Genomic DNA, 24,996 nt, shown 5'->3' with positions numbered 1-24,996 from the left:
TTCTAAACTTTATTTTGGTGATGGTGAAAGAACTCCTTATGAACAACTAAAATTCACTCAGTAACATGTTTTTAAAAGGAGTGAATTATAGAACATACTACTTATTACATAAAGTTAAAACAGAGCTAACAATTAACCCAGGGATTCCATTCCTATATATATTGTCAAAATATATTTAAAAGTTTGTCTGGGGTCAGGCACAGTGGTGCATACCTTTAATCCCAGCACTCAGGAGGCAAAGGCAGATGGGTCCCTATGAGATGCTGGCCTGGTCTACATAGTGAATTCCAAGAAAGCCAGAAATAGAGAGTATGAGTGTCTCAAAAGAAAAACAAATTGTTTATGTGAAAACTTATAGAGGCTTAAAAAACAATATTTACAACAGCCAACATTGGATAATTGATGAAGGGACAAAGTATCCATCCAGCTGAATATTGTTCAGCAATAAAAAAGAATGAAGTACTGATTAACACACTATATGAGCTTACCTTACAAATCTTACACTAAGTTAAAGTCAGTCACAAAGGTCCTGTATTTCATCTAGAGATATATGGGAATGGGGGATGGGTACTGATAGGTTGTGATGCTTCTCTTTGAGGTGATAAAATATTCTAAAATGAGGCTGTGGTGATGACTGCACTACTTTGTGAATATTCTAAATCCACTGACATGTACAATTTTAAATATAATATTTTGAGTTATATCTCAATTATGTAAATATCCCAAAGAAAACAACTCAGAACTGAACACCTAAAAAAGGAAGGTTTGAGTACCTTCAAAATTATAAAGGCTAAAACAAAGTATGAATATAAAACAAGAAGGGCACATATAAAACTCAATCAGAAATGAAAGATGAATGGCGAAGAAATAGTTCATGCATTTCACTGAGTTACTGTCACACTAGATGGTTTCCAATAGCATGAACTTTCATACTTCTCTAGCCAACACCTTGAACAAAGATAGGAAAACCAAGTTGATAAGGTTTAAACATGGCAACATCTGCAAGGGACAGCATGTACTTGAACAATAGAATTAGAATATTTTAATTATACATGAGTAGAGATAAAACTAAAATTTACCAGACCAGATGAATTCAAGCCAAGGGAAAGATTCAAATTTCATACCTGAATTTGTGAATCAGTACAAGGGAAAGAAATCATTTTTCATTATTTCTAGAAGTAATCTCAAATTTGAACTGTAGATATTTAGAAGGTAAAATGAAATAGTCCCTTCAAAATGCCAACAATACCAACAAAAGCATTCAGGTTTTCACAGAGAGCTATGACCTTTATTGCCTTACCTTCTTTCAAACGATCCCCTTCAGCCTTGGTTTTCTTCTGTCTTTCTGATCCAGCAAGGTCTACAAGATGCAGCTTGGAACGAAAACTGCTGTTTCTGTGATGATAACAGGAAGAAACAGTGAAAATGATACACAAGTTTGAAAGTAGACTAGGTATCAAAGATGATCACCTAGCTCTCATTTATTTCAAGACAGTAAAAGTAGTTCCAGTGGTCATTAATGCTCATCACTATAAAGTCTGAATGTCAAATCAGCTGAAGCTGCTCCCTGACATTTGGCCTTCACAGCACATGACAACTGTGACACTCTAACTTACTTGTCATTTTTCTTCCTTTGTTCTATGGAGATCGTAAAGATGGCATGAGATCGAGATGACTGGGAGTTCATAGCTGTGGAGGCCACAGTCCTGGCATTGTTACCCTGCTCTAGACAGGAAACAGTGTCTGAGGCAACGAGCACAGTCTTCTCTGTGAGTCCCACAATCTAATTTCAAGAGAAAAAAAGCTTCCTTGAGTCATTCTTCTAATGGTTGAACAGAAATAGAGGGATTAGGGAGTAGAAAATGCCTTCCTGTCCCAGGAAAATACCATTATATACAAGGGCTGTGAAAATGAGGGCTTGTAATAGGAAACTGTACGATGTGTGAGAACCTATGAAGTTGAGGAAAAAAACGGTACTAGATAATGCTGGAGTTAGAGCAGGTCTTTAAGTCTTGGAGGGTAGCTGGCTTCTGTGAAGTCCCAAGTGAAAATCAACCTTTGCTCCAAAAGAGATCAAGTACAACATAAATTGCTATGGCATTTCTGTTTTCTCCTCCCCATAACTTCATGTTCCTTCCTGTACCTCCAATCCATTTTATACTCCATTTGTTTTCCCTAGAGAAAATAATATGGCAGTTTTCACTGGCTTTGGAAGCCACAAAATTCAAGTTTGGGGCATGTCAGTTTAACTACCTGGGGGGACTTAAACAAGTTAAACTGTCTTGAAGCTTTGGGGTGGGGATGATAGGACTAGATTATTCATGAGGTTCCTGCTAGCCTTAGTATGTATACTATGAATGTATTCCTAAATCTATATCTGTGACTCTAATTTCTCCTCCTTTATTTCTAGTTGCTACTTATCCTTTGGAATCTGTACATTATAAACAAAATCCATCTTGCTTTCTTCCACCAATACCAATTGTCACTACTGCTCATTTCTACTGACAGCTGTATCTTCATAGTCTCAAAACAACACTGTTAGTTTCTCTCACTCCTTCATATCCCATGTATCACCAACTCAGATATTATTGGGAATCAGTTACTTCCTCTTTTTGAAACCACATCCACACCAATATTACCTGGTATGAAAAAAACAAGGCAACAATTATCCCCCAATTACATCTTAACGGCCTAGTCTTTCTTCCAATTCATTTTCATTTTCAGTCAGCCTTCCTAAAATGCCAGCATACTACTAACCCTATACTAGATGGTAAGGATACAAAGAAAATTTTGAAATCCTCTCTGAAGTTCCAGGAGCAACAAAGTTGGAGTGACACACACATAAGATTAAAAGCCTAAACCGGGCGTTGGTGGCGCACGCCTTTAATCCCAGCACTCGGGAGGCAGAGGCCAGCCTGGTCTACAAGAGCTAGTTCCAGGACAGCCTCCAAAAGCCTCGGAGAAACCCTGCCTCAAAAATAAAAAAAAAAAGATTAAAAGCCTAGTATAAGTATCCAGTGCAATGTTTCCTTCAGAAGTTTTACATAATTGAGTACTGTTAGTGGGGGGTGGGGGTAGGGAGGAACAGTTGTTTAGGCTGGCCTCATAATCTTTTTCTAACACAGCTCTTTTCACTTCCTAGCCCAAGTTTTCTTTCCTAGACAGGCCGGTATAGGCGTATTTTACTTTTGTGCTATAGTTACTCCTTACTATAGAAAGTCTGTTTCTTTTTTTTTTTTTTTACAATTTGTGCAAGTATATGTGTATACACACAGCAGCTACAGCAATGCATCTGCTGCCAAAGTGCATGTGTAGAGGTCAGATGACAACTTGTAGGAGTCAGTTCTCTACTTCCATCTTGTATGTTCCAGGGATCAAACTCAGTTATCAGGCTTGGTGGCAAGCATTTTTACCCGCTGAGCCATCTCAACAGGCCTCTTACTTGTTTCTTAAATGGGATCTGAAAGAAATGTTTATAAACTTGTTCTTACACCAATTTGTGTCAGGAACATATATTTTTTTGAATCACGTATCTTGCCTCAAACAATGCCTGGGATTCAATTCCTGCCTTCATGTGGGACACATAAAAGATCTTCAGACATGATCAAGAGGTAGTTCAGCACCTACATTCTTCCTGGAGATAGCATATATTTTGCCCAGATTTTGTATCTTCATTGTCCAAATTATCTTCCTGTATATTTTAAACTTACCAGGCCTGATATTTCAAGTCTGGCTTTAATACTTGGATCACAACTTAAGGATCCTGAAGGAGAAGACTCACAAGAGCAGACATCTACTCTTTGCTTACAGTCTAAATGGCTACAGGCTGTAGTTTGTGAAGAGTGAGAGGGGAAGAAGATAAATAAGCTATGATTTCCCACACTTTCCCAAGCCTGTTTTACTCCATATCTCTTCCACTTGCAGCCTCTGATTCTTCTAGTTCTGAATATTCAAGCACTGCACCTAGACCATGTGGCCAAAGCTCTCAGATAAGTGACCATTTCTCTACGGGGCTATTTACTCCAAATTGTTGTATTTAATTTTCTACTTTTTTATAGCATTCCAAAGCCCAGTACAGTGTCTGATGGTGATGTCCATTATAATTTTCTATGATCATGGCTATCTCACAACAAAGTAGTCAGAAGCAACACCTAAGTGACCTCTTGATATGTGGTTAGTGTACCTAAGGAACAGATTGTTTAATTTTAATTAATTACAAATTAAATACCTTCTTGTAGCAAGTGACTACCATACTAAAGGACTTAGTCTCAGAACCCTGTAAACAATGTTTAATTGCTGCTACATCTTTCAAGAAGTAAGAAAGTGATGAAGCTTATTAGTATGAGTCTTTCTTTATTTTTCCCCACAAGAGTGCTCAGCTAGCAATTCTAGAATAACTAAAGGGATTAGGACGAAACAAAACCTGAAAGACTAAGATGGTAGCAATCATTCAAACCCACAGTGGCGAAGAAAAGGGATGTGACCTTTAGTACTTATCAACATTTGTAATAACATCAAAAAAAGAAAGAAAGAAAGAAAGGAAGGAAGGAGGGAGGGGAGGAGGGGAGGAAGGGAGGAAAAACACACCTTTATGCCTTCCTTAGGATCCTCCCGGATATTTATTTGAGAAGCTTTGTCACGGGATGGACAGAGAAGATCCAAAATTTCTTCATTGTATATCTGATATTGTTAAAATAAAGTGGCAAAATATGTTAACAGTAGCCATCTCTGGGTGGGTTGCAAGATCATAACTAATTTTTAAAAATTATACACACACACACACACACACACACATACACACACACACACACACACACACACGCATACACACATACACATCACTTGCAGGAATTTTAAAAGGCTGTAATGGCTGTGGGCACAGCTCTGTGGTAGATCTCTTGCCTTGCCTATCATTCCCAAGGCCCTGAGATTGATCCCTAACACTGCAAACAAAGGAGAGGAGAAGAGGGAGGGAAGAATAAACAGGAGGGGTGGAGACAGAAGACTGGAGAGGAGAGGACAGAAGATGGGAAGAGGGCAGGAGGAGAGCAGGAAAGTAGACAAGAGGAGATGGAGGAGGGGGGAAGAAGGAAGGGAAGGGCCAAAGGGGAGAAGCAAAGGACTTTATATGTATTAACTTGATATCTTATAGGGGTGGGCTTCTATATTATGACAAAATTAATATTGCTCTTAAAATAAAGTATCTTGGAAGTAACAGGCACATGAAAAGTTATGTGTGTGGTGTTCAAATTCAGTTCTATTTCAGATATGATTTATTTGTATTTTAATTATGTATGTATCTGTATATATGTGGGTACATGTGAATACAGGTGCCTATGGAGGCCAGGAGCATCTGATCCCCTAGAGCTGGAGAAACTGAGCCTAGGGTACTCTCCAAGAACAGCATGTGCTTTTAACCACTAAGATGTCTCTCCAGCTGTCAAATTTAGTTCCTTAGTGATGCCATAACAGCATCGGTTTTACCAATTAAAATGTGAACCATGGTTGCTTATGGGGAGAGTGGAAGTTGGGAGAAAGGGAGCAATAAAACAGTAAAATTTTAAGTATTTAAGAGAATGTTTCATACATGATAAGCACTACACTTATTTAGTGTTATTGCTGATGTCATTATTTAACATGCTAGTTTCTCAAATCATTTGTACATTCAATTACCTTGACCAAGGTTGGATTAACCAAGACTAAAGAAGGCTAATCTGGGTGGGGTTGGAGAGATGGCTCAATGGTGAAGAGTGTACTGCTCTTGTACAGGACCCAAGTTTGGTCCCCAGTACCCACATCAGGCAGCTCATAGCTGCCTGTAACTCCAGCTCCAGGGATCCTATGCCTCTGACTTTCTCAGGAACCTGCACTCACATGCACATACAAACAGACATACACATAATTAAGAATTAAATAAATCTTTAGAAAATAAAGGGTAATTGACTAATTGTCATCTTAGAGCCTTCATCCAGTAACTGATGGAAGCAGATGCAGAGATCCACAGTCAACCCACCACCAGGCCAAGCTCCAGGAGTACAGTCAGAGAGAGGGAGGAGGGATTATATGAGCAAGGGGGTTCAAGACCATGAGGAGGAAACCCACAAAGGCAACTGACTTGAGCTCATGGGAGCTCATGGACTCTGGACTGACAGCTGGGGAACCCTGGACTGACTAAACCCTCTGAATGTGGGTGACGGTTGTATGGCTTGGTTTGTTTGTGGGGCCCCTGGCAGTTGAGCCAGGATTTATCCCTGGAGCATGAGCTGACTTTTTGGAGTCCATTCCCTATGGTAGGATGCCTTGCTCTATCTTGATGCAGTGGGAAGGAGCTTGATCCAGCCTCAACTTTGATATGCCAGGCTTTGTTGATTTCTCCATGGGAGGACTTACCCTTTCTGAGGAGTGAATACAGGATGGGGAAGAAGCAGGAGGGGAGTAGGGAGGGGGAACTGTGGTTGGTATGTAAAATTAATAAAAAATGTAAAATAAATTCAAGTTAATTGTAATCATCTTTAATCCCCTTCTAATTTTATCTTTTATATCTGATAACATATGACAACTCAACATCAGTGTGAACTATTTACATACAATTTATAATTGTATGCATAAATTTTATAAACTTAGTTCTTGTTCCTCATAGATAGATATCACTGCAGTAGAACCAACAAACTCACTTCTGAGAAGCCAAATTCTCTAAATATTCCTTATGCCTTTTGGTGTCATGAGGTTAGATATAATTGGACAATCAATTTTATACTGCTATACAATGCAGTTTCCTATAAGGACAAGGTCTTTAAAATCTGTTAGTCTACTGATGTCCCCCCATGTACACAATCTATCTTTGTACCCAGAGCAGGGTCCGGCACAAAGTAGATGCTCCGTTAAGTATCTGTTAAGTAAATATACATTTTATCACCACTTACACAGCATAATATTTTGCCTGATTTTAATAACATTCTTCATGAAGTAGCAGTGGCATGCTAACTCAAGCCTTAGCAGTAAAGTAAAATGGAGCACTTCTCTGCAGACTCCACATGGAATCAATGATAAAAGCCAAACTAACATTAAACAATCCCTATCATTTTTTTGCATGGCAGTGCCAATTCTTATAACAATCAGATTAAGCAGATAATTCTAATTAAGAAAAGAACTGGGTTGGATCCAGATCCAACTGAGCAAGGAAGTTTTTGCTATCAATTTATTAAAATGCAATTTACTAAAAATTCAATTTACTAATTTGAGTCATGCCAGGAAAAAATTCATTTGGATGTATTTTCCTACTCAAAGATAATCTTGAATTCAGAATAACTGGAGAGAAACCACTTACCTCCAAGTAAGACACTTTGAGAGTAAATTCAAAGTCACTCTTTTCATTAATTTCTTTGAAGAGTAGTTGAATTACCCTGGGAATGACCCCAATAGTTGATTCATGTTCTTGCTCTGCAGTATATGTACCTCCCATTGAATAGGTTTTTCCAGATCCAGTCTGTCCATAGGCCAGGACAGTCGCATTGTATCCTGGCAAAATAGAAGTCATATGGATAGGGACACTTAAAACTGTTCCTCCAGGCCAGGGGTTGGTGGCGCACGCCTTTAATCCCAGCACTCGGGAGGCAGAGGCAGGTGGATCTCTGTGAGTTCGAGGCCAGGCTGGACCGACAGCCTCCAAAACAATACAGAGAAACCCTGTCTCAAAAAACCAAAAAAAAAAAAAAGAGTTGGCACTGGGGCTAGAGAGGTGGCTCAGTGGTTAAGAGGACCCAGGTTTGATTCCTTGCACCCACATGACGGCTACAACTGTCTGTAACTCTAGTTCTATGGGATTTGATGCCTTCTTCTGGCTTCTGTGAGCAGAGCTACAAATGTGGTGCACAGAAATACAAAAAGCCAAAACATGCACATACATAAAAAGAAATAAATCATTAAAAAAGAGTTTGGATGGAGAGAGAATTTGAAAAGCACTGCTGGCCAGTGTTGGCACACACCTTTAATCCCAGCACTTGGGAGGCAAGCGGATCCCTGTGATTTCAGGGCCAGCCTGGTCTACAAGAACTAGTTCCAGGACAGCTTCCAAAGCCACAGAGAAACCCTATAATTTAAGTGTTAGTAAAAATACAGTAAAAGATCAAAGGCTATGAATTCACATGACTAATAGGATGGTGAACAACTTTGTTTTTCCTATTTATATTTTATAAAGTATTAAACAGGATGCACCATTAAATACTGTCTGTGCTTTCCATTGTTGTCTATATAATCTGCATTGCTGCAGAAAGTCAGGTAAGATATATACCTGTTTGAGCTTAGTTCAAGTAAAAGTATTATTTTCTACATCTATTTTTAATTTTGTCTTGCCAGAAAAATATAGAATACTACTTGTACATTTCCTTTTATAAGTTTTGAGTTTTGACTGAAACTGGAAACAAATAATCCTAGCTATAACTATAGCAATATTTTTAAAATGAACAATTAGATAATAGATGGGCTATTCACACCTTAAATTATAACTCACTTATTGATTATAAAGTTGGAGCTAAAAAAACTGTAAATTCAAATTTACTTCAACATGTGATAAATACCTCAGAAAGTCATCCCTTATGAAAGGATTAGACACAATCATAAAGCAACTCTGTTAAAACAACCATTGTATTTTTGCCAAAGCTGTCATCTATTTACCCAGATAATTTTGGAGTCTAAAAAGAAAAATCTAGTTATAAACACCAGCTGGTCTTCTAGATGACCAGGGTTTGATTCTCAGCACACACGGTGGCTTACAACTATCAGAAACTCCAGTCTCATAGGATCCAATGCCCTCTTCTGGCCTCTACAGACACTGCATGTATGTGGTACACAAACATACATCCAGGCAAAACGTCCATACATAAAGCAAGCAAGCAAACAAACAAAATCCCTAAAACCCTGCACGTTTTAAAATCTAAAAATAAAAAATGAAAAAAATCTTTAAAGTTTGAAAAGAATCATGCTAATTTAAGTGATAACTCTGAAGTTCTTAAAAGAACTTCCTGGTGTGGTAGTTTAACACTTTGAATCTCAGCACTTGGGAGGCAAAAACAGGCAGATTTCTGTGGATTTTAAGCCAGCCTGGTTTACACAGCAAGTGCCAGGCAAGCCACACCCTGGGAGGGAAAGGGAGGGGAATAGAGAGTAAGGGAGACCTTTCTGTTGTAAATGAAAGCTCTTAACTTGTAAATTGAAATGTTATAATATATTGCTGCTATAATCTGATATGACTGTGGGGCAAGAGAATAAGATTTTATAACTTTCTACTATCACACGCATAGGGATAAGCAGCAACATCTTAGGAAACCAAGTTTTAGTACTGTGTCTAAAACACTCAGGACTCTGGTACCAGGAGTCCAGAGTACAAGGGGACATTATTGAGCTGAATATAAAAAGACTAGATTTGTTTTTGCAATCAAGGATGGTGTTAGACAAACACTTGTATCTGAATCACATTATATTTGTAACTGTCTTCAAATAATATAGTTTAATTCTCGTATTTCTCAGGTTAAGATTACAAAAGAAGGGATTGAGGGAATGGCTCTGTGGTTAAGAGAATGCACTGCGTTTCCAGAGGACTTGAGTTCAACTCCCACGTACCCACTTCAGGTGGCTCACAACCGGGTCCAGAGGAATCCGGACACTTCTGGCCTCTATGGACACCTGGACTCATGTGCACAGAAAGGCAGACAAGCAGGCAGACAGAAAACACACACACACACATTTAAAATAATAAATAGATAATAAAAAAGAACGACTATTGCACTCTTACTAAACTATAGAAGTGCATTTGAGGAAACTGACCAGATAGTGAAGAATCTAAAACAAAATACTGTTTCAGAAATGGCTAACGGAAACAGGTGTGGTAGCTGGACATGGTGACTCAGGCCCATAAGCCTGACATTCAGGAGAACGAGACAAAAGAATTAGGAGTTCACATCTAGTCTCTATTGCATTGCATAATGAATTCAAAGCCAGCACATACTCAGTGAGACTGTTTTCTAAACAAATAGCAGGATACATGTGATATGAAGGGGAAAAGAGGAAATGGTGGTGGGACTTTAATTGCAGAGGAGCTAGGGAGGACAATAAGGGAGAGGGAGGGGAGAGGGACAGATAACACTAAGGGGTATTTGAAAATGTCATAAAGAATCATAGTATTCTTATTAAAACTACACATAATACATATAAGTGTATGTATATACATATATAGTTTAAATGAACGTATGCCACTTGGGTTCCCCCTCAAGAGCTATAGACTAACAAAAACCCTAGCTCTAGACATGAGAAAACTCCTTTCAAGTTGTTGGTCAGAGGAGACATGAGACTCCCAGTACAATACTGGCTACTATTGTTGTCCCTATTGCTGAACACCATGTACTTTGGACACTGAACTTGGGAGGATCTACAATGGATCTGACCTGAAAGCCTCCTCCCTGGGGACTAGCTTTCACAATATATGAAGGTGTTATGCAAACTACCAAGTGAGGGAAGTAGCCAATAGTCCTAACTAGCTGTGAAGTCTATGAACCACAACAACCAGCATAGCATGATATCCCTAAAGACACTCATATCTTGGTGATAACCAACTGCTTTCTGATTGGGCTAAGGCCCCCTCAACAGGAAGGAAATCATGCCAGATACTCAAAATGTAGCCAAATACCCAGGGCTAGTGAGGTCATGGAACGTGTAGAACCTACTACAACTACTTTACTAAACCAGTATAATTCCCAATTGCATCCTAAGTATTTATCCTTATACCACAGATAAGAGTAGCTTTCACTCTTCAAAGAAGCTTCTCTTTGCAAAAGATGGAGACCATTACAGAAAAACGTAACTGGCCAAAATGCAGAGAACACCTCATCATGGGGTCCTCAGCCTCACTGGATACATGACAACACAACTCCTGTAACCTAAGGCTCAAGGAACATGGCAGACAAGGGGGCAGAACGATTGTATGAGACAGAGGATCAGGAAATCTGCTGTGAGATTGTGTCACCTAGAAAAGACAGGAAGGCTTCACCCACAATACCTCAGCAGTATAGGTGCCTAAACAAGACCCAAAGAAAGACAATACCAACAGACATGCTAACATGGAAGGGAGAAACCTCACAGGGCCCCACTCTTACACAAAGAACTACAGGCAACTAACGACTACTGAGAGAGGGAGAATTAGTCTTCCCCAAGGATGTTCCCCCTTAATTGGTTATCCATATCAAGTTCAGTACTGAAATCATATATATATATATATATATATATATATATATATATATATATATATAAAAGCAACACTAAATAAGCTCAGCAGGTTACATCTATATATTATGCAACTGAATGTGTGTGTGTGTGTGTGTGTGTGTGTGTGTGTAACATAACAATTAAAAAGAGGTCATGTATTTAAGGGGAGAGGGGTGACACACATTAGGAATTGAAGGGGTAAAAGGAATGGGGAACAATTTAATTATTAAAAATAAATAGTGCTGGGCAGTGGTGACACATGACTTTGATTCCAGCTTGAGGGGGGAGTTGGGGGGCAGAGGCAGTCAGATCTCAGTAAGTTCAAGGACAGCCTGTTCTACAGAGTTCCAGGATAGCCAGGACTGTTACACAGAGAAACCCTGTCTCAAGAAAAAAAACCAAAAACAATGGTGTTATTTAGCTGGGCAGTGGTGGCACACGCCTTTAATCCGAGGCCAGCCTCGTCTATAGGACAGGCTCCAAACCTACACAGAGAAACCCTGTCTTGAAAAAATCAAAACATAAATAAATAGATAGATAAATGAGATAAGGAAAAGAATGGAGAGAATAGCTAGTTAGATAAAATTAAACAAAATCATGTAAAAAGAGAAGAGTAACTAGAACCATATCATGGTTTTTCAAATATGTAAAAAGGCAAGAAAAATTAACTTTACAGTGTTTTATACCTTAGTCAGATTATCAAAATGAACATCAACAGTAATAAGACAAATCAAAACCATGTACTGCCTGACAGGAATCAATGAGAATATAGAAACACATCTGTGGTGTTTCTTGCTAAAAAACATAAGGGTTCAAATTTTATAATGTCAGATAAAAGCAAACAGAAACATACAGATAAGTGCTCTGTAATTTTCAAGTATCAAGACAATGTAAGCTTAAAAGAACACAGTAAACAAAGGTTCACTTGGGGACTAAATAACATGATTTTTGAACTAAATTCTTTTGTTATTAAAGGGCATTACTGGCCAAGCCATGGTGACACACATTTTTAATCCCAGCACTCAGGAGGCAGAGGCAGGCAGATCTCTGTGAGTTTGAGACAAGCCTGATCTACAAGAGCTAGTTCCAGGACAGCCTCCAAAACAATACAAAGAAACCCTGTCTCGAAAAACCAAAAAGGGAGGGTGGCATTACTGAAACACTTGGCAAAATTGGAATAGGTCTGGAGATTAGATGGTAGTAATGTGACAATGCAACTTCTATATGACCACTCTGCTGTGTTATGATGACTCTTATAGGAAATACATGGTAAAGCATTCAGTGGGCATTGGGTCAACAATTTATCACAAATGATTCTGGAAAAAATGGTGTCTTTATGCTGTTCCTGCAATATTTCTGTAAGTACAGCATTTTCAAGTTTTAAAACGTGTATTTTGTTTGGGAATATAGCTTACTTGGTAGAGTACTTTTCTAGCATGCAAAAGCCCTGGGTTCGCTTCCCAGCAGAGAATAACCGAGGACGGAGGTGCACATCTGGAATCCTGAAACTTGGGAGGTCACAGGGAGGCCCAAAAGTCCAAGGTCATTCCTGGTTATTTAGTGAGTTCCAGGAAAGCCTGCACTACATGAGACCTTGTCTGAAATTAAAAACAGGCTGACAAGGTGTCCTGGTGAGTAACAGTACTCACTATCGAGTCTGACAACCTCCATTTATTCCCCAGAACCCGAACAGTAAGGAACTAATGCCTGCAAGTTGTTCTGACCCTCACATGTTCATTGTGACACACCAGCACATACAATTCACACTAAATAAATAGATAAATAAATGTAAAAAATTAAAAATAAATAAGTAAAGGTTGGGTCTGAGGAAATGGCCCAGTGGGCAGATTGCTTGCTTTGCAAGCCTGGGAACCTGAGTTCAGATCTCTACATAAAAACTGGGCATGGTAGCATGTATCTGTGTAAAGCCAGCACTGAGAGGGCAGACACAGGTAGTTCCTGGGTACTTGCTGGCCAGTCAGTCTAGCTGAAATGGTTCAGTAAGAGACTGTGTCTCAAAAACAAGATGGAGAGCAACAGAGAAAAAATACCTGTTGACCTCTGACCTCTACAAAACATGCATGAGCAAAGACACCTGTACACACATGTGCATATACTTAGATATTCAATGTACCCTGCGACATGACATCATTTAAGTTTTGTTGTTTGTTTTCTTTTTTTTCTTTTTGGTTTGAGACAGGGTTTCCCTGTATAGCCCTGGCTGACCTGGAACTCACTCTGCAGACCAGGCTGGTCTCGAACTCACAGAGATCCGCTGGCTCTGCCTCCCGAGTGCTGGGATTAAAGGTGTGCGCCATCACCGCCGGGCTTAATTTTTTATTTTCTGCCCGGCTTAATTTTTTTTTTTATTTTTAGTGAAAACACTGTAGTTCAGCAATATTGCAAGAATAGCAGAAAGAACTCTTTTTTTTCCTGAACCATTTGGGATGAATTTAATGAGTGTGTGTGTGTACCTCTGTGAGTTTATGTGCACCTGTGCATGCAGGTGCCTGTGGAAGCCAGAGGGTATCAGATATCCTACAACTGAAACTATGGGCAGTTGTGAGCTGCTTGATGTGAGTGTTGGGTACCAAACCTGGGTCATCTGTAAGAACAGCAAGTACTCTTAACCACTGAGCCATTGATTCCAGTCCCCAAAGTATTTTTAAAGGATGAAATTGTATTTGAATAGCTGTTGCTTAGAAGGCTTGAGAGTATCTAGAATGATAACTAAGATCACTGGGTAGAAATTACTGGGAGGTAAATTTCTTTTCAGTATTGAGATCTTTGCTGCATAAATAAAGTTGTGTAAAGGCTGATGAGACAGTGAAGCAGGTGGGTTTCAATATCTGGTAGAAGAGGACCATCTCCTGCAAATTGTCCTCGGACTCCCCCTCTCCCACACTGTGACACATACTCACACAAAATAACTGTAAAAAACTGCATTGTCCCAAAGCAAGCAATTATTAAGTGGGCCACTCTATAATTCTATGACTTCTCTGTCAAAGAAAACTTTAAGCAGACCGTAGAGGTGGCTGTACCAGTGCATGTGCATAACTTCAATCCTTTAGGGGTAAAGACAGAAGGATCAAGAGTTAAGAAGCCGGGCGGTGGTGGCGCACGCCTTTAATCCCAGCACTTGGGAGGCAGAGGTAGGCAGATCTCTGTGAGTTCGAGGCCAGCCTGGTCTACAAAGCGAGTTCCAGGACAGCCTCCAAGACAATACAGAGAAACCCTGTCTCGAAAAACCAAAAAAAAAAAAAAAAGAGTTAAGAGTCAGCTTCTCCTACAGATCTACTTTGAGGTCAGCCTGGGCTAAATGAGACCCTGCCACAAACAAGACAGTGGAAGTTCATCTAATTGCTAAAAAGCATTTTTCTTTGGATGAAAAGTTAAGCCAGATTATATGCAATGTATTTTACAATTTAAAAGCACTAATATGATATGGTTCTCATTTTAAAATTACTAGCTACTGACACCTGCACAAGATCAAGCCAGCCAAAATCCCAGGATGGATACACGGTGCTACTCATGAAGTCCCCCATCTAGCTGAGGAACTACTAGCAATTGATGGCTACTGGAGGAGGGACAATCAGTTTTCTTCAGGGGTGTGGCCTGCAGAGGCTACCCATACTCCATAAGATACTCCTACATACTGGCAGTACTAAACAGACTCTGTGTTTAAGAACAAAAGAGAGTATATGTGCTGGAGAGAGGGGAGGAATTAAAGAGGAAGACATGGGAGAAGATTTGATAAGACACATTGTATGCATGTATGAAATTCTCAAATAATTAAAAAAAAGAAATTTGAATAGCCACTGTACTAAAATAACAACTAGACAAGTTCTACCCTCTTTGGAATCATGCTATTAAAACCTTAGCTTCTAGCCGGTGTTGGTGGCACACGCCTTTAATCCCAGCACTCGGGAGGCAGAGGCAGGCGGATCTCTGTGAGTTCAAGACCAGCCTGGTCTACAGAGTGAGTTCCAGGACAGCCTCCAAAAAAATGTACAGAGAAACCCTGTCCAAAAAAACAAATGAACAAACAAAAATAAATAAGTATTACTAACTGGCCATAACATTCAAGGTTTCAAAAAAAACTGTCAATGTGTGGTGGTGGCTCACACCTTTAGTCCCAGCACTCAGGAGGCAGAGGCAGGCAGATCTCTGTGAGTTCAAGACCAGTCTGGTCTACAGAGTAAGTTCCAGGACAGCCTCCAAAACAATACAGAGAAACCTTGTCTCGAAACCCCCCCAAAAAAACTGTCTAAAAATTTCTACTCATTCAATACCTACCTCAAAAGTTCCCTCTGCTTGGAAATTCACCTAAATCCATCTAAAAGGAGTTAGTGCTAACCTATTTTTCATACCACTTTGCACGAAAGTAGGAAACCACTACAGTAGGATTCATTGTGTATATTCACACATTCAACAGATTAAACAGGGTCTCACTATGTATCCTTGGCTGGCCTGGAACCCTATATGTGTAGATCAGACCAGGCTGGCCTTTATTTTACAGAGATTCACTTTTCCTCTGCCTGCCCCCTACATGCTAGAATTAAATGTATGCACGGTCACATCAATTTTTGGCTATATTGTGAATTTACAGCCAGCCTGGGTTATAAGAAACTCTGGGGGGAAAAGAAAAGAAAACTCACAAGAAAGTGTGAAATAGATGTAAAACTGTAATTTTTTCTGTGCATTCTAACTCACTTATATACTCATCTACCTGTTCTCTGACCCTGTGGACTTTGAACTCTTTCAGAGCCCAGAGGCTCTATTACTTATCTGAATACTGAGGCTTGGGACTCCAGCAGGTTGACACACAATCAGCACCAAGATAAAACCATATATTCTATATTTTGTTTTGTTTTTTATGCGTTTTTGAGACAGGATTTCTTTGTGTAGCCCAGGCTGGCCTGGAACTCAGAGACCTGCCTGCCTTTGCCTCCCAAGCGCTGGGATTAAAGACGTTTGCCACCATACTCTAAAGGGTGAGCTGATCCTCTAGTGATCCCAAGACAACAAAAAATGTGTCTAGGCCAGGATAAACAGAACAGTCTAAAGCTAGCTTCAAGGGTAGAAAGACTTAACAAATTTTACTAGGCTGCGGGCTCTTTTTAAAGGAAGGAGTCTGTTCCAGCCGTTTCTATTTGTAGTGCTCATATGACCCACACAGAATATATGCTCAAAAAATAGGTAGGTAAATGAAACAGCCTCACCTTTAAATATGCCTTTTATGAGTGGAGCTACTGCTGTATTAAAGACCTCTTCCTGCTCAGTAGAGGGGTCAAACACAAAATCGTAGGTAAATGATTTATCCGTACCAACTACCACCTGCAAAAGGCAAGAGACAAGCCATTGGGGGTTGGGGAGCTAAAAACCCAGACCACGCCCCCCCGCTGCCTTTCAGCCCCAGCTGCAGAGGGTGGCTCTAAACTCTTACCCACCTGAGGCTCTCCGGGCACAAAGGAAAGGCACGTCTGGCAGCCCTCACTAATCTCTTTAGAGACCAGGGGGCGACAACGCAGTGCCACTCTTACAGGAATTCCCTTCACCTCTTCTTTCATGGTACCAGCTCAGCAGGCGTCCGCACGGAGTGAAGCCGGCTCTGAGGGGGCTCCGCAGGCTGGCAGGAGTGGAAAGGCCCCCAGGCGGTAGAAGACCTTGGAACTCGGTGGTGCAGCCCTCCCTCCCAGTCTCTGCTCACGCTCAGATTTGGCCACCGCCTAATGGTCTGTCAGTCCCAACGCTGGGCTATCTGAAATAAAAAGAAAAGAAAAAAAAAAAAAAACCTCGAACGGAGACAGCGATCACGCCAAAGCCCTAACGTGCTAGAAAAGGCGGAATCTGAGCTACCGTGGCCCCACAACTCACCAAACTAAACGTCCTTTCCAGGATCTCCCCTGGCGCCCCGTTCCAACTGGAGCTTTAACCGCCAAGTTTCAAATTGATCCCAGAGGCGCCAGCCAATCGGAGTGCAGACAGCCTGTGACAGGAGAAAGCGTGTGAGCACGCACAACGTGACGCCAGGGAGAGCTTGAGACCTGGCTCGCCCAAAGCGACTCGCTGGTAGCAAGCATCCGCTTCCGGTTCCTAGGCCAAATTAGCCGCGAGCCGAGGCGCCGCGGAGGGAGGCCTATTTGCCGGTGAGGTGGTGCTGGGTTAAAAGTGGTCGTGAGCGTGGGATTCGGGCGGGATACGGGACCTGGATCTGGAAGGTAGTCGGTGCTGATGGAGTCCATCTGTGGATGGCACCTTTACTAAGTACCTCTAGAGAATGTGGGAGGTGCCCGTCAGTCCCCAAGCCCTATGGGATAGTTAAGAGTTGGTACTGCCTTGCTGTTTTAAAGTAGATCTTTGTAAATGCTATTCTAATTTCTTCTTGTCTAGGTTGAAGGCGGTGACACTTACATTTATAAAATTGTGAGAAATGGGAACATACCATTAGAGTGCATAACAAGGTGCTAGGTATCTAGATATGTAGAAAAATGATAGGGTTTTTTTTGCCCCCTTTTCCCCCTCCAATCTTAACATCTCCATGTGGGCTGGATGGCTTTAGGATGGGATGTTTTCAGAAACTTAGCTTGATCCTTTTAAAAATCATCTTTGTTTGCTTTGGTTTATCCTTTTCAGGGCTTTGCCTGAAATGGATAACCGGATCTCTTATGATGACTACCCAGTGGTTTTCCTGCCTGCATATGAGAACCCTCCAGCGTGGATTCCTCCTCATGAGGTGGGAACAGTCTGCATTCCTGAATAAGGAATACCCACCTCCAAGTATGAGATCTATGAAAGATAGAGTAACAGGGTTGTGAAACTCAATGCAGAGTGAGTCTTAGGTGAATTCCGAGCAACAGGGACCCATTGTAAACTTCTTGTAGAATCATCTTGCCAGACTCTTTCACACCAGTGAATTCTGAAAATTCAGAACCTTAGTTTCCATCCTATCAATAAAAAAGGATAGGGATATATGGGGCTGCTAGCATATCCTGAGACAAAACATCTCATTTAGACTGTTATCTGTTCTGTGTAAACTGAGTCTGTCACTTTAGCACTGTCAGACTTACATCGGACTTGTTAATATTCTAAAAGAAGGTAGATGTGACATCTTAAGACTAGGAAGAAGATTTCTGAAATTGCTGTGTCTTGCAGAGAGTATACCACCCAGACTACAACAATGAGTTGACCCAGTTTCTGCCCCGAATTGTCACACTGAAGAAGCCTCCCGGTGCTCAGGTAAATTTTGTCCATGCCAGAAGTTGGCCATGATTGGGTCATGGATGTGGATTGGGAAGTAGGTAACCAGAAAAGCTGACGCTACTGTAGTGTCTCATTTTTTTTGTGAGTATACTGATGTTCCTAAAAGTTCTTATGTTTGTGATCTATACTGAGTCACCATTCTATGCTCTTGTCTTACAGCTGGGATTTAACATCCGAGGAGGAAAGGCCTCCCAGCTAGGCATCTTCATCTCCAAGGTCTGTATATGAATGTGTGTGTGGCAAGCTATATTACTAACTATTCCCTTTTAACAAGGCTATTTGTGCCCCCAATAACTGGAAAATGGATGATCCAGTGGAGTCATAGAATGCATTTGGGTCAGAACTCCAGAGCAGAAGCAGGAAGATCAGGAGTAGGTAGTAAGAATCTATTAAGCAGACCTGGTGGTAGTGGCACACACCTTTTAATCTCAGTACCCTGGAGGTAGAGGCAGGCAGATCTCTGAGTTTAAGGACAGCCAGGGCTACATGAACTATCTCAAAAAAACCTAAACAAAAACAACGAAGAATCTAAAGTCAGGTGAACACTTTCAATCCCAGCTCTCGGGAGTCAGAGGAGGTGGATGTCTGAGTTCAAGTCTGCCTGGTGTACAGATGAAGATCCAGTACTACACAGAGAAACCCTGTCTCAAAAAATCTATAAAGCCAAAAGCAAACTGAGAACCAAATTTCCTTTGGCATACCACTTATCTCCCTGTGGTGTCACAGAAAATGACACATTTGAACAGCACTGAATTTCCCCTGCAGTCTCCTGAAATTACTCCATCTCGATTACATGTATTATCCCTTTACTAACAGGTGATTCCAGACTCTGATGCACATCGAGCAGGACTTCAAGAAGGGGACCAAGTTCTAGCTGTGAATGATGTGGATTTCCAGGATATTGAGCACAGCAAAGTAAGCAGAGCACGTGGGCTATAGTTGTGTAAGAAGCCATCTCAGGTAGGACAGGTTGAACAGGATTAGCCTAATCTGTGAGAAAGCATCTCTCCAAGGGAAATGTACCAGAAGAGAACAGCTATCAGTGACCTAGATGTTTGAAGTGGCACATTACATTCCTTTGTTATGATTCTGTCCTGGGTAATGTCTCTTCATTTGTATAAGCTGCTGTGTTCTTTCCAGGCTGTTGAAATCTTGAAGACAGCCCGAGAAATCAGCATGCGAGTGCGCTTCTTTCCTTACAGTAAGGCACTTTTTTTTCTTACATAGCAGGGCTCTAGGTAACTAAAACTCTTTTTAATATGGATAACAACAAACCTTAGATGTTGGGAATGGGCAGTTGGGAGCTCAGCCTGAAAGTAATGTGCTGTGTTCTTTCTTACCCCAGATTATCATCGTCAAAAAGAGAGGACTGTGCACTAGAGACTTGCAGCCCACAGCACTCCATATGGAACCTGCCAGAGCAAGCTGGCTAGCCCTCTGAGAAGCCAGCCAGGAAATTCTACTCTCAGCGCCTTCCTGGCTTAGTGGATGGGGAGGATGGGGAGATAGCTTGCTGGCTGCATTCTGTATAAACTGTACTGTGCTTGGAGTTCCCTAGTTTCCTAGGTGAGTTCCATTCTGGAAAAGAAGAAAGATGATAATGTCTAGATGTCTGTAGCCTGTGTGGAAAGCCGGCTAGAAAGCAACTAGCATTTATCAGGTACCACAGATACTTATACAGCTTATTTTAGTTTTAGAAATCAGTAGAAAAAAAGAGTCTGGGGTACCTTCCATGTGATTTGTCCAGCCATGCCATCCAGTCCAACACACTTGGGAGAATCCAAAGAGACACTGTTTTTGTCCCTTCCTCCTCATCTCCCCAAAGTAAAAATGCAGTACCAAATAAATGTGGCTTGAGTCATACTGTTTGTATATAAAATGCCATTGAGTTTTTTTAAAAGCCCATAACATCCAAACACTGGAAGAAACAGCAATAGCATACCTACTTTACAACTATCTATATCTAGAACTTAAACCAAGGAAGTAGCATAGATACATTTCTTCTCACAGGCAGCAGTAAGAAACTGGTTCCTGATTTCCCACTTGTAGTTTGAATAGTGCTGACTGCCAGCTTCCTCCTTTTTCTGATTCCCACCCCCAAATAACTTTCTGTCATCCTAGATATTTAGTGACTGACCATTAGATACTGCACAGACCACATCTGTGCCATCTCCATTGACATCAAAATAGCATTCAGAATTTAAAGACTTTTTTTCTTCTAAAGGAGGTGCTACTACAATGAAAGCTCAAATTTTGTCTTAACTCTCTGGGTTAAAAGGATGCCTGCTTCCAAGCCTGAATCTGAGTTTGGTCCCCAGGATCCACATGGTGGAGGGAGAGAACTGATTCCCAAAGTTGTCTGCTGTCCTCTGCCTGCAGGCTTTGGCATGCAGGCACATACAAGACTCCTGGGGAGCTGAACTGAAGTCTCTTAATTCCCTCTGGAGAGTGAGTCTTTTGGTTTGTGGGAGAACTAGAAATCTACCCTTTTAAATAAACAAGGTAAACACATTTTCAAATGGATGAAATGCAGAAACTGGCTCTTCCAATGAATCCTACCCCAGCTATACTAAAGATATTGCTAGAGGCTCTTCTGTTGTTGCTTGACACTATGCCTTCTGAGCAGAGCTGGGGGTAGAATTAGCTTAAGTCTTCCTGGGAAACCTATCCTCTAATTGGCTCTGCTGACCCCCAGTGGTCATGTGAGAAAAAAAAACTTGGATATTTCCACAAAACTATTAGCTGAGCCTGTTGAACAATGTTAAAGTCAAGGTTAATAAATGTGTTGAGTTTATTTTTTTTCTGAGACAGATTCTCGTTACATAGTGCAAGCTGACCTTGCACTCATAATTTTCCTGCTTCAGCCTCTGAAATTCAGACATTACAGGTATATATCACTGTACCCAGCTATAGTTAACGGGTATTTTGGGGGGCGGTTGAGCCAGGGTTTCTCTGTGGCTTTGTAGGCTGTCCTGGAACTAGCTCTTGTAGACCAGGCTGGTCTCGAACTCACAGAGAACCGCCTGCCTCTGTCTCCGGAGTGCTGAGATAAAGGTGTGCACCACCACCACCACCACCACCCGGCAGGATAGCAATTCTTAACCTGTGGGTCATGACCCCTTTGGGAGTGAAATGACCTTTTCACAGGGGTCAAATATCAGATATCCTGCATATGAGCTATTTACATTGTGATTCGTAACTAACAAAAACAGTTTTGAAGTAACATTGGGGTTCACCACATGACAAACTGTATTAGGGGGTCACAGCATTAGGAAGGTTGAGAACCACTGCTTTAGGCTGAGGTTCACAGATACTCATTATTTTAATTTTACTAATATGGTTATTGTTTTAAATATTAAAGATTCTTCTTCAAGACCCAGTAGAATGACACTGAGTTGGATTTCAGGTTAAATATCATTTAATGCAGGTGGCTTCCAGCCTGGGAAACTGGGAAACAGCACCCATCTACTAAGTTTTAAATCAATCTGGGCCAGTGAAGTGGCTTAGCAGGTGTAGGCACTTGCTGCCAGGTCCAGTGGCCTGAGCTTGATCCACATGATAAAACAGACTTGCAGGTTAGCCTTTCACCTCCACTTACATGCCATGGCACATATGTCCACATACATGCACACACGGTAAGTAAATAAATGCAAACAGCAACTTATCTAAAAAGTGTGGTCGAAAGTTCCAGCAGCGGGGGCTGGAGAGATGCCTCACCAGGTAAAAATATTGGTGTCTTCTCCAGAGGTTCAGTTCCCAACACCTATATGTAGCTCAAAACCATCAATGACTGCAGTTCCAGGGAATCCAGTGCCCTCTCTGACCTCTGCAGTTGCCAGGAATGCATTCGGGGCACATAGAGACAAGCAGGTGCATACATGATTTTCAAAATTCTTTTATTTTTAACATTATATAATTACATAATTTGCTCCCACGTTTCTCCTTTTAAACCTTCCCATATACCCCTTCTTGGTCTCTTATATATTTCTTTCATTGACTGTTACTCTTACATGTATATTAACTTCTAGGTTACTTCACTCAATATTGCCTTTTCTAGTTCCATACATTTACCTGGAAAGTTTATGATTTTATTTTTCTTTATAACTGAATAATACTCCAAAGTGTATATGTTTCATTATCCATTCGAGGGCATTTAGATGTTTCCATTTCCTAGCTATTGTGAATATGGCAACAACGAACGTGGCTGGACAAGTATCTTCAGAGGAAGATGTCAAGTCTTTGGGCATCTGCCAATAAGGGATATAGCTGGGTCATGTGGTTGGTTTATTTTTAGCCTTTTGAGAATTCTCCGTGCTGGTTTCCAGAGTGGCTGCATCAGTTTACAACTCCACCAACAATGAATGAAATTTCCCTTTTCCCTGTATCCCCTCCAGCATTTGTTCGTTGTTTTGTTGATGTTTGCCATTCTGACTGGGATAAGGTGAAATCTCAAAGTTGTTTTCATTTGCATTTCCCTCATTGTTAGGGACAATGAACTTTTTTTCAGATATTTCTTAGCCATATCTTTTTTTCTTTTGAGAACCTCCTTGTTTAGGTTCCAGGCCCATTTTTTAAATGGGTCATTTGGATTGTTTTGTTTTGGTTGATTTTTTTTTTGTTATTTTGACTCTGGGTTTTGTTCTTGTTTTTTTTTAGTTCTTCATATTGAAAGACCCTTCAGTCTTTCTCTCGGGACCCTTGCCCCAAAGACCACCAGGGAGTCCAAGTTCGTTGCAAAACGCAAGAGGATTTTTGTTAAGCCTTTGGAAAAAGTGAACCCCGAGCAGAAATTACAGCAAGTTTTTAAAGTTTTTAAAGCCTAGAACCACAAACAGGGTGGCGGGGGTACAAGGGGTGTTTTGTAATCGGTGCCAGACCTTCATGCAAACACTCACGCTTGTGGCTGACTGGCTCGTTATCTGTCTAAGGCAACGTCCATGCCCTGGCTGAACTTTGTGGTCGGCCTGGAACCTTGAGGTCTGGGGAATGTTCCCAAGTCCTTCAGGACTGAGGTCAGGGAAATATTTTCAGGTCCTTGATGACCACCAGCGGAGGATGTCTATCTTTAAGTGCAGCTGCTCAACTGTTGGGCGGCTAACTGTTGGGGCTCTTCACTGTGAGATGTAAAAGAAACTGACAGCTTCTGGAAGCTGTTTTATTCTTAAGTACAGGAGTCGGAAGAGAGTATTAAAACCATAACCAGGCCAGGTGTGGTGGTTCATGCATTTGATCCCAACACTTAGGAAGTAGAAGCAGGAGGGTCTCTGTGAGTTCTAGGCCAAACTAGTCTACATAGCAAACTCCAGGACAGCCAAACTACATAAAACAATGGTTGTCAGCCTTCCTAATGTTTAATGCAGTTTCTCATGTTGTGGTGACTCCCAACCATAAAATTATTTCCATTGCTACATCTTAACTGCAAGTTTGCTACTGTTATAAATCATATTTATGTTTTCCTGTGGTCGTAGGTGACCCCTGTAAAAGGGTTGTTCAACCCCTTCCAAGGGCTTGCAACCCACAGGTTAAAAGCCACTGACATAGAGAAACCCTGTCTTGGGAAAAATCAAACCAGCTTTAAATTCCAACATTTAGGAGGTAGACCAGGAGGATCTCTATGAGTTCAAGGACAGCCTGATTTACAAAGTGAGTTCCAGGACAGACAGGGCTACACAGAGAAACCCTGTCTTGAAAAAACAAAACAACCCACCATAACCCTAGGGATGGAAGAGAAAGGCTGCTATCATTTTAGGCAGCCGTGACCTAAGCCATGGATAGGGAAAAGGGCTTTTGATGCCTGAATTCTGAAAGTTCTCAAGTAAGTTTCAGCCCCTAAGGTTTATGGTAAGGATGGTAGTAGAGTTAAGGATATGAGTCCAATTTCAACTCCTAGGAACAGCTTCTAGAAAAAAAAGGAATTCTGACCACGTGGTGTTCGTTTTAAGTCAAACAAAGGAGCCACCTTTGGCTAAAGTTAGTTCCATTTTCCATCACCACTTCAGCAGAAAAATTGTTCTGGCTTTTAAGACTGAGTGAAACTTGCTTCTTTCCTTTCACACTCCCTACCCCAGAAAAGCTAAGAAAACCAGGTGTCCTTTTTCCATTCGTGGAGGTGAAGCCATTTATGAAAGGAAGGGCAGAAACTATACTAGAAGAGCTGTCTTAGTATATGGATAGTGCAAGCAAAACTTTTAAAGGTCCAGAGGCTGAGATGATTTTGTGCTTTCAGGCTGCATGGTAGCGGGGATAAACCTTGCCTCCTTGGTATCATAAGGCAATCTAGAGTATCTAAAGGTAAGTGGTTGTGGGTAACTAGAGACAGTGCAAAGGATGAGTCTTAAAGAGAAATGGGTGTTCTGTTTTTCACACTGCAGCTGATTTCAGCACTAGTCTCAAATATCACATTGAGGTCCCCAGATTATTCTTCACCCTCTTCTGCAGAGACTTGCCTAGCAAAAGGAAGATAGTAAAGGGGCCAGA

At 41.0% G+C, this 24,996-nt stretch overlaps 2 protein-coding genes across 4 annotated transcripts in view; one reads left to right on the top strand and one right to left on the bottom strand.

Moving 5' to 3' along the window:
- The window catches only part of Kif4a (kinesin family member 4A), a 99,253-nt gene extending 81,984 nt beyond the window's left edge, over positions 1-17,269 (bottom strand). Inside the window, exons 1-7 of one of the 2 annotated variants that reach the window (XM_040744242.1) lie at positions 17,134-17,269; positions 16,707-17,017; positions 16,479-16,593; positions 7,328-7,518; positions 4,588-4,680; positions 1,617-1,783; positions 1,301-1,395 (exon numbers count right to left, since the gene is read on the bottom strand). In XM_040744242.1, the coding sequence (XP_040600176.1) occupies positions 1,301-1,395; positions 1,617-1,783; positions 4,588-4,680; positions 7,328-7,518; positions 16,479-16,593; positions 16,707-16,826 (781 nt within the window). In that variant the 5' untranslated portion in view covers positions 16,827-17,017; positions 17,134-17,269. The remainder of the gene's footprint in view (positions 1-1,300; positions 1,396-1,616; positions 1,784-4,587; positions 4,681-7,327; positions 7,519-16,478; positions 16,594-16,706; positions 17,018-17,133) is intronic. The other variant, XM_040744243.1, reaches the window with a different exon arrangement.
- A 14-nt stretch (positions 17,270-17,283) lies between these two features.
- Positions 17,284-20,366, top strand: Pdzd11 (PDZ domain containing 11). 2 transcript variants are annotated; one of them, XM_013121308.3, is made up of 7 exons: positions 17,284-17,405; positions 17,893-17,992; positions 18,412-18,495; positions 18,679-18,735; positions 19,336-19,434; positions 19,660-19,720; positions 19,865-20,366. In XM_013121308.3, the coding sequence occupies exons 2-7, from the start codon at positions 17,906-17,908 to the stop codon at positions 19,897-19,899; spliced, it is 423 nt and encodes a 140-aa protein (XP_012976762.1). In that variant the 5' UTR covers positions 17,284-17,405; positions 17,893-17,905; the 3' UTR covers positions 19,900-20,366. The 2 variants fall into 2 exon arrangements, with proteins under 2 accessions (XP_012976762.1, XP_005081227.1); XM_005081170.4 differs by having other exon boundaries at positions 17,356-17,477.
- Positions 20,367-24,996: the final 4,630 nt, after the last annotated feature.

The sequence above is a fragment of the Mesocricetus auratus genome, unplaced genomic scaffold (genome assembly GCF_017639785.1).
Source record: "Mesocricetus auratus isolate SY011 unplaced genomic scaffold, BCM_Maur_2.0 Super-Scaffold_100003, whole genome shotgun sequence".
Lineage (NCBI taxonomy): Eukaryota > Metazoa > Chordata > Mammalia > Rodentia > Cricetidae > Mesocricetus > Mesocricetus auratus.
This window is presented reverse-complemented; position numbering and strand designations above follow the sequence as displayed.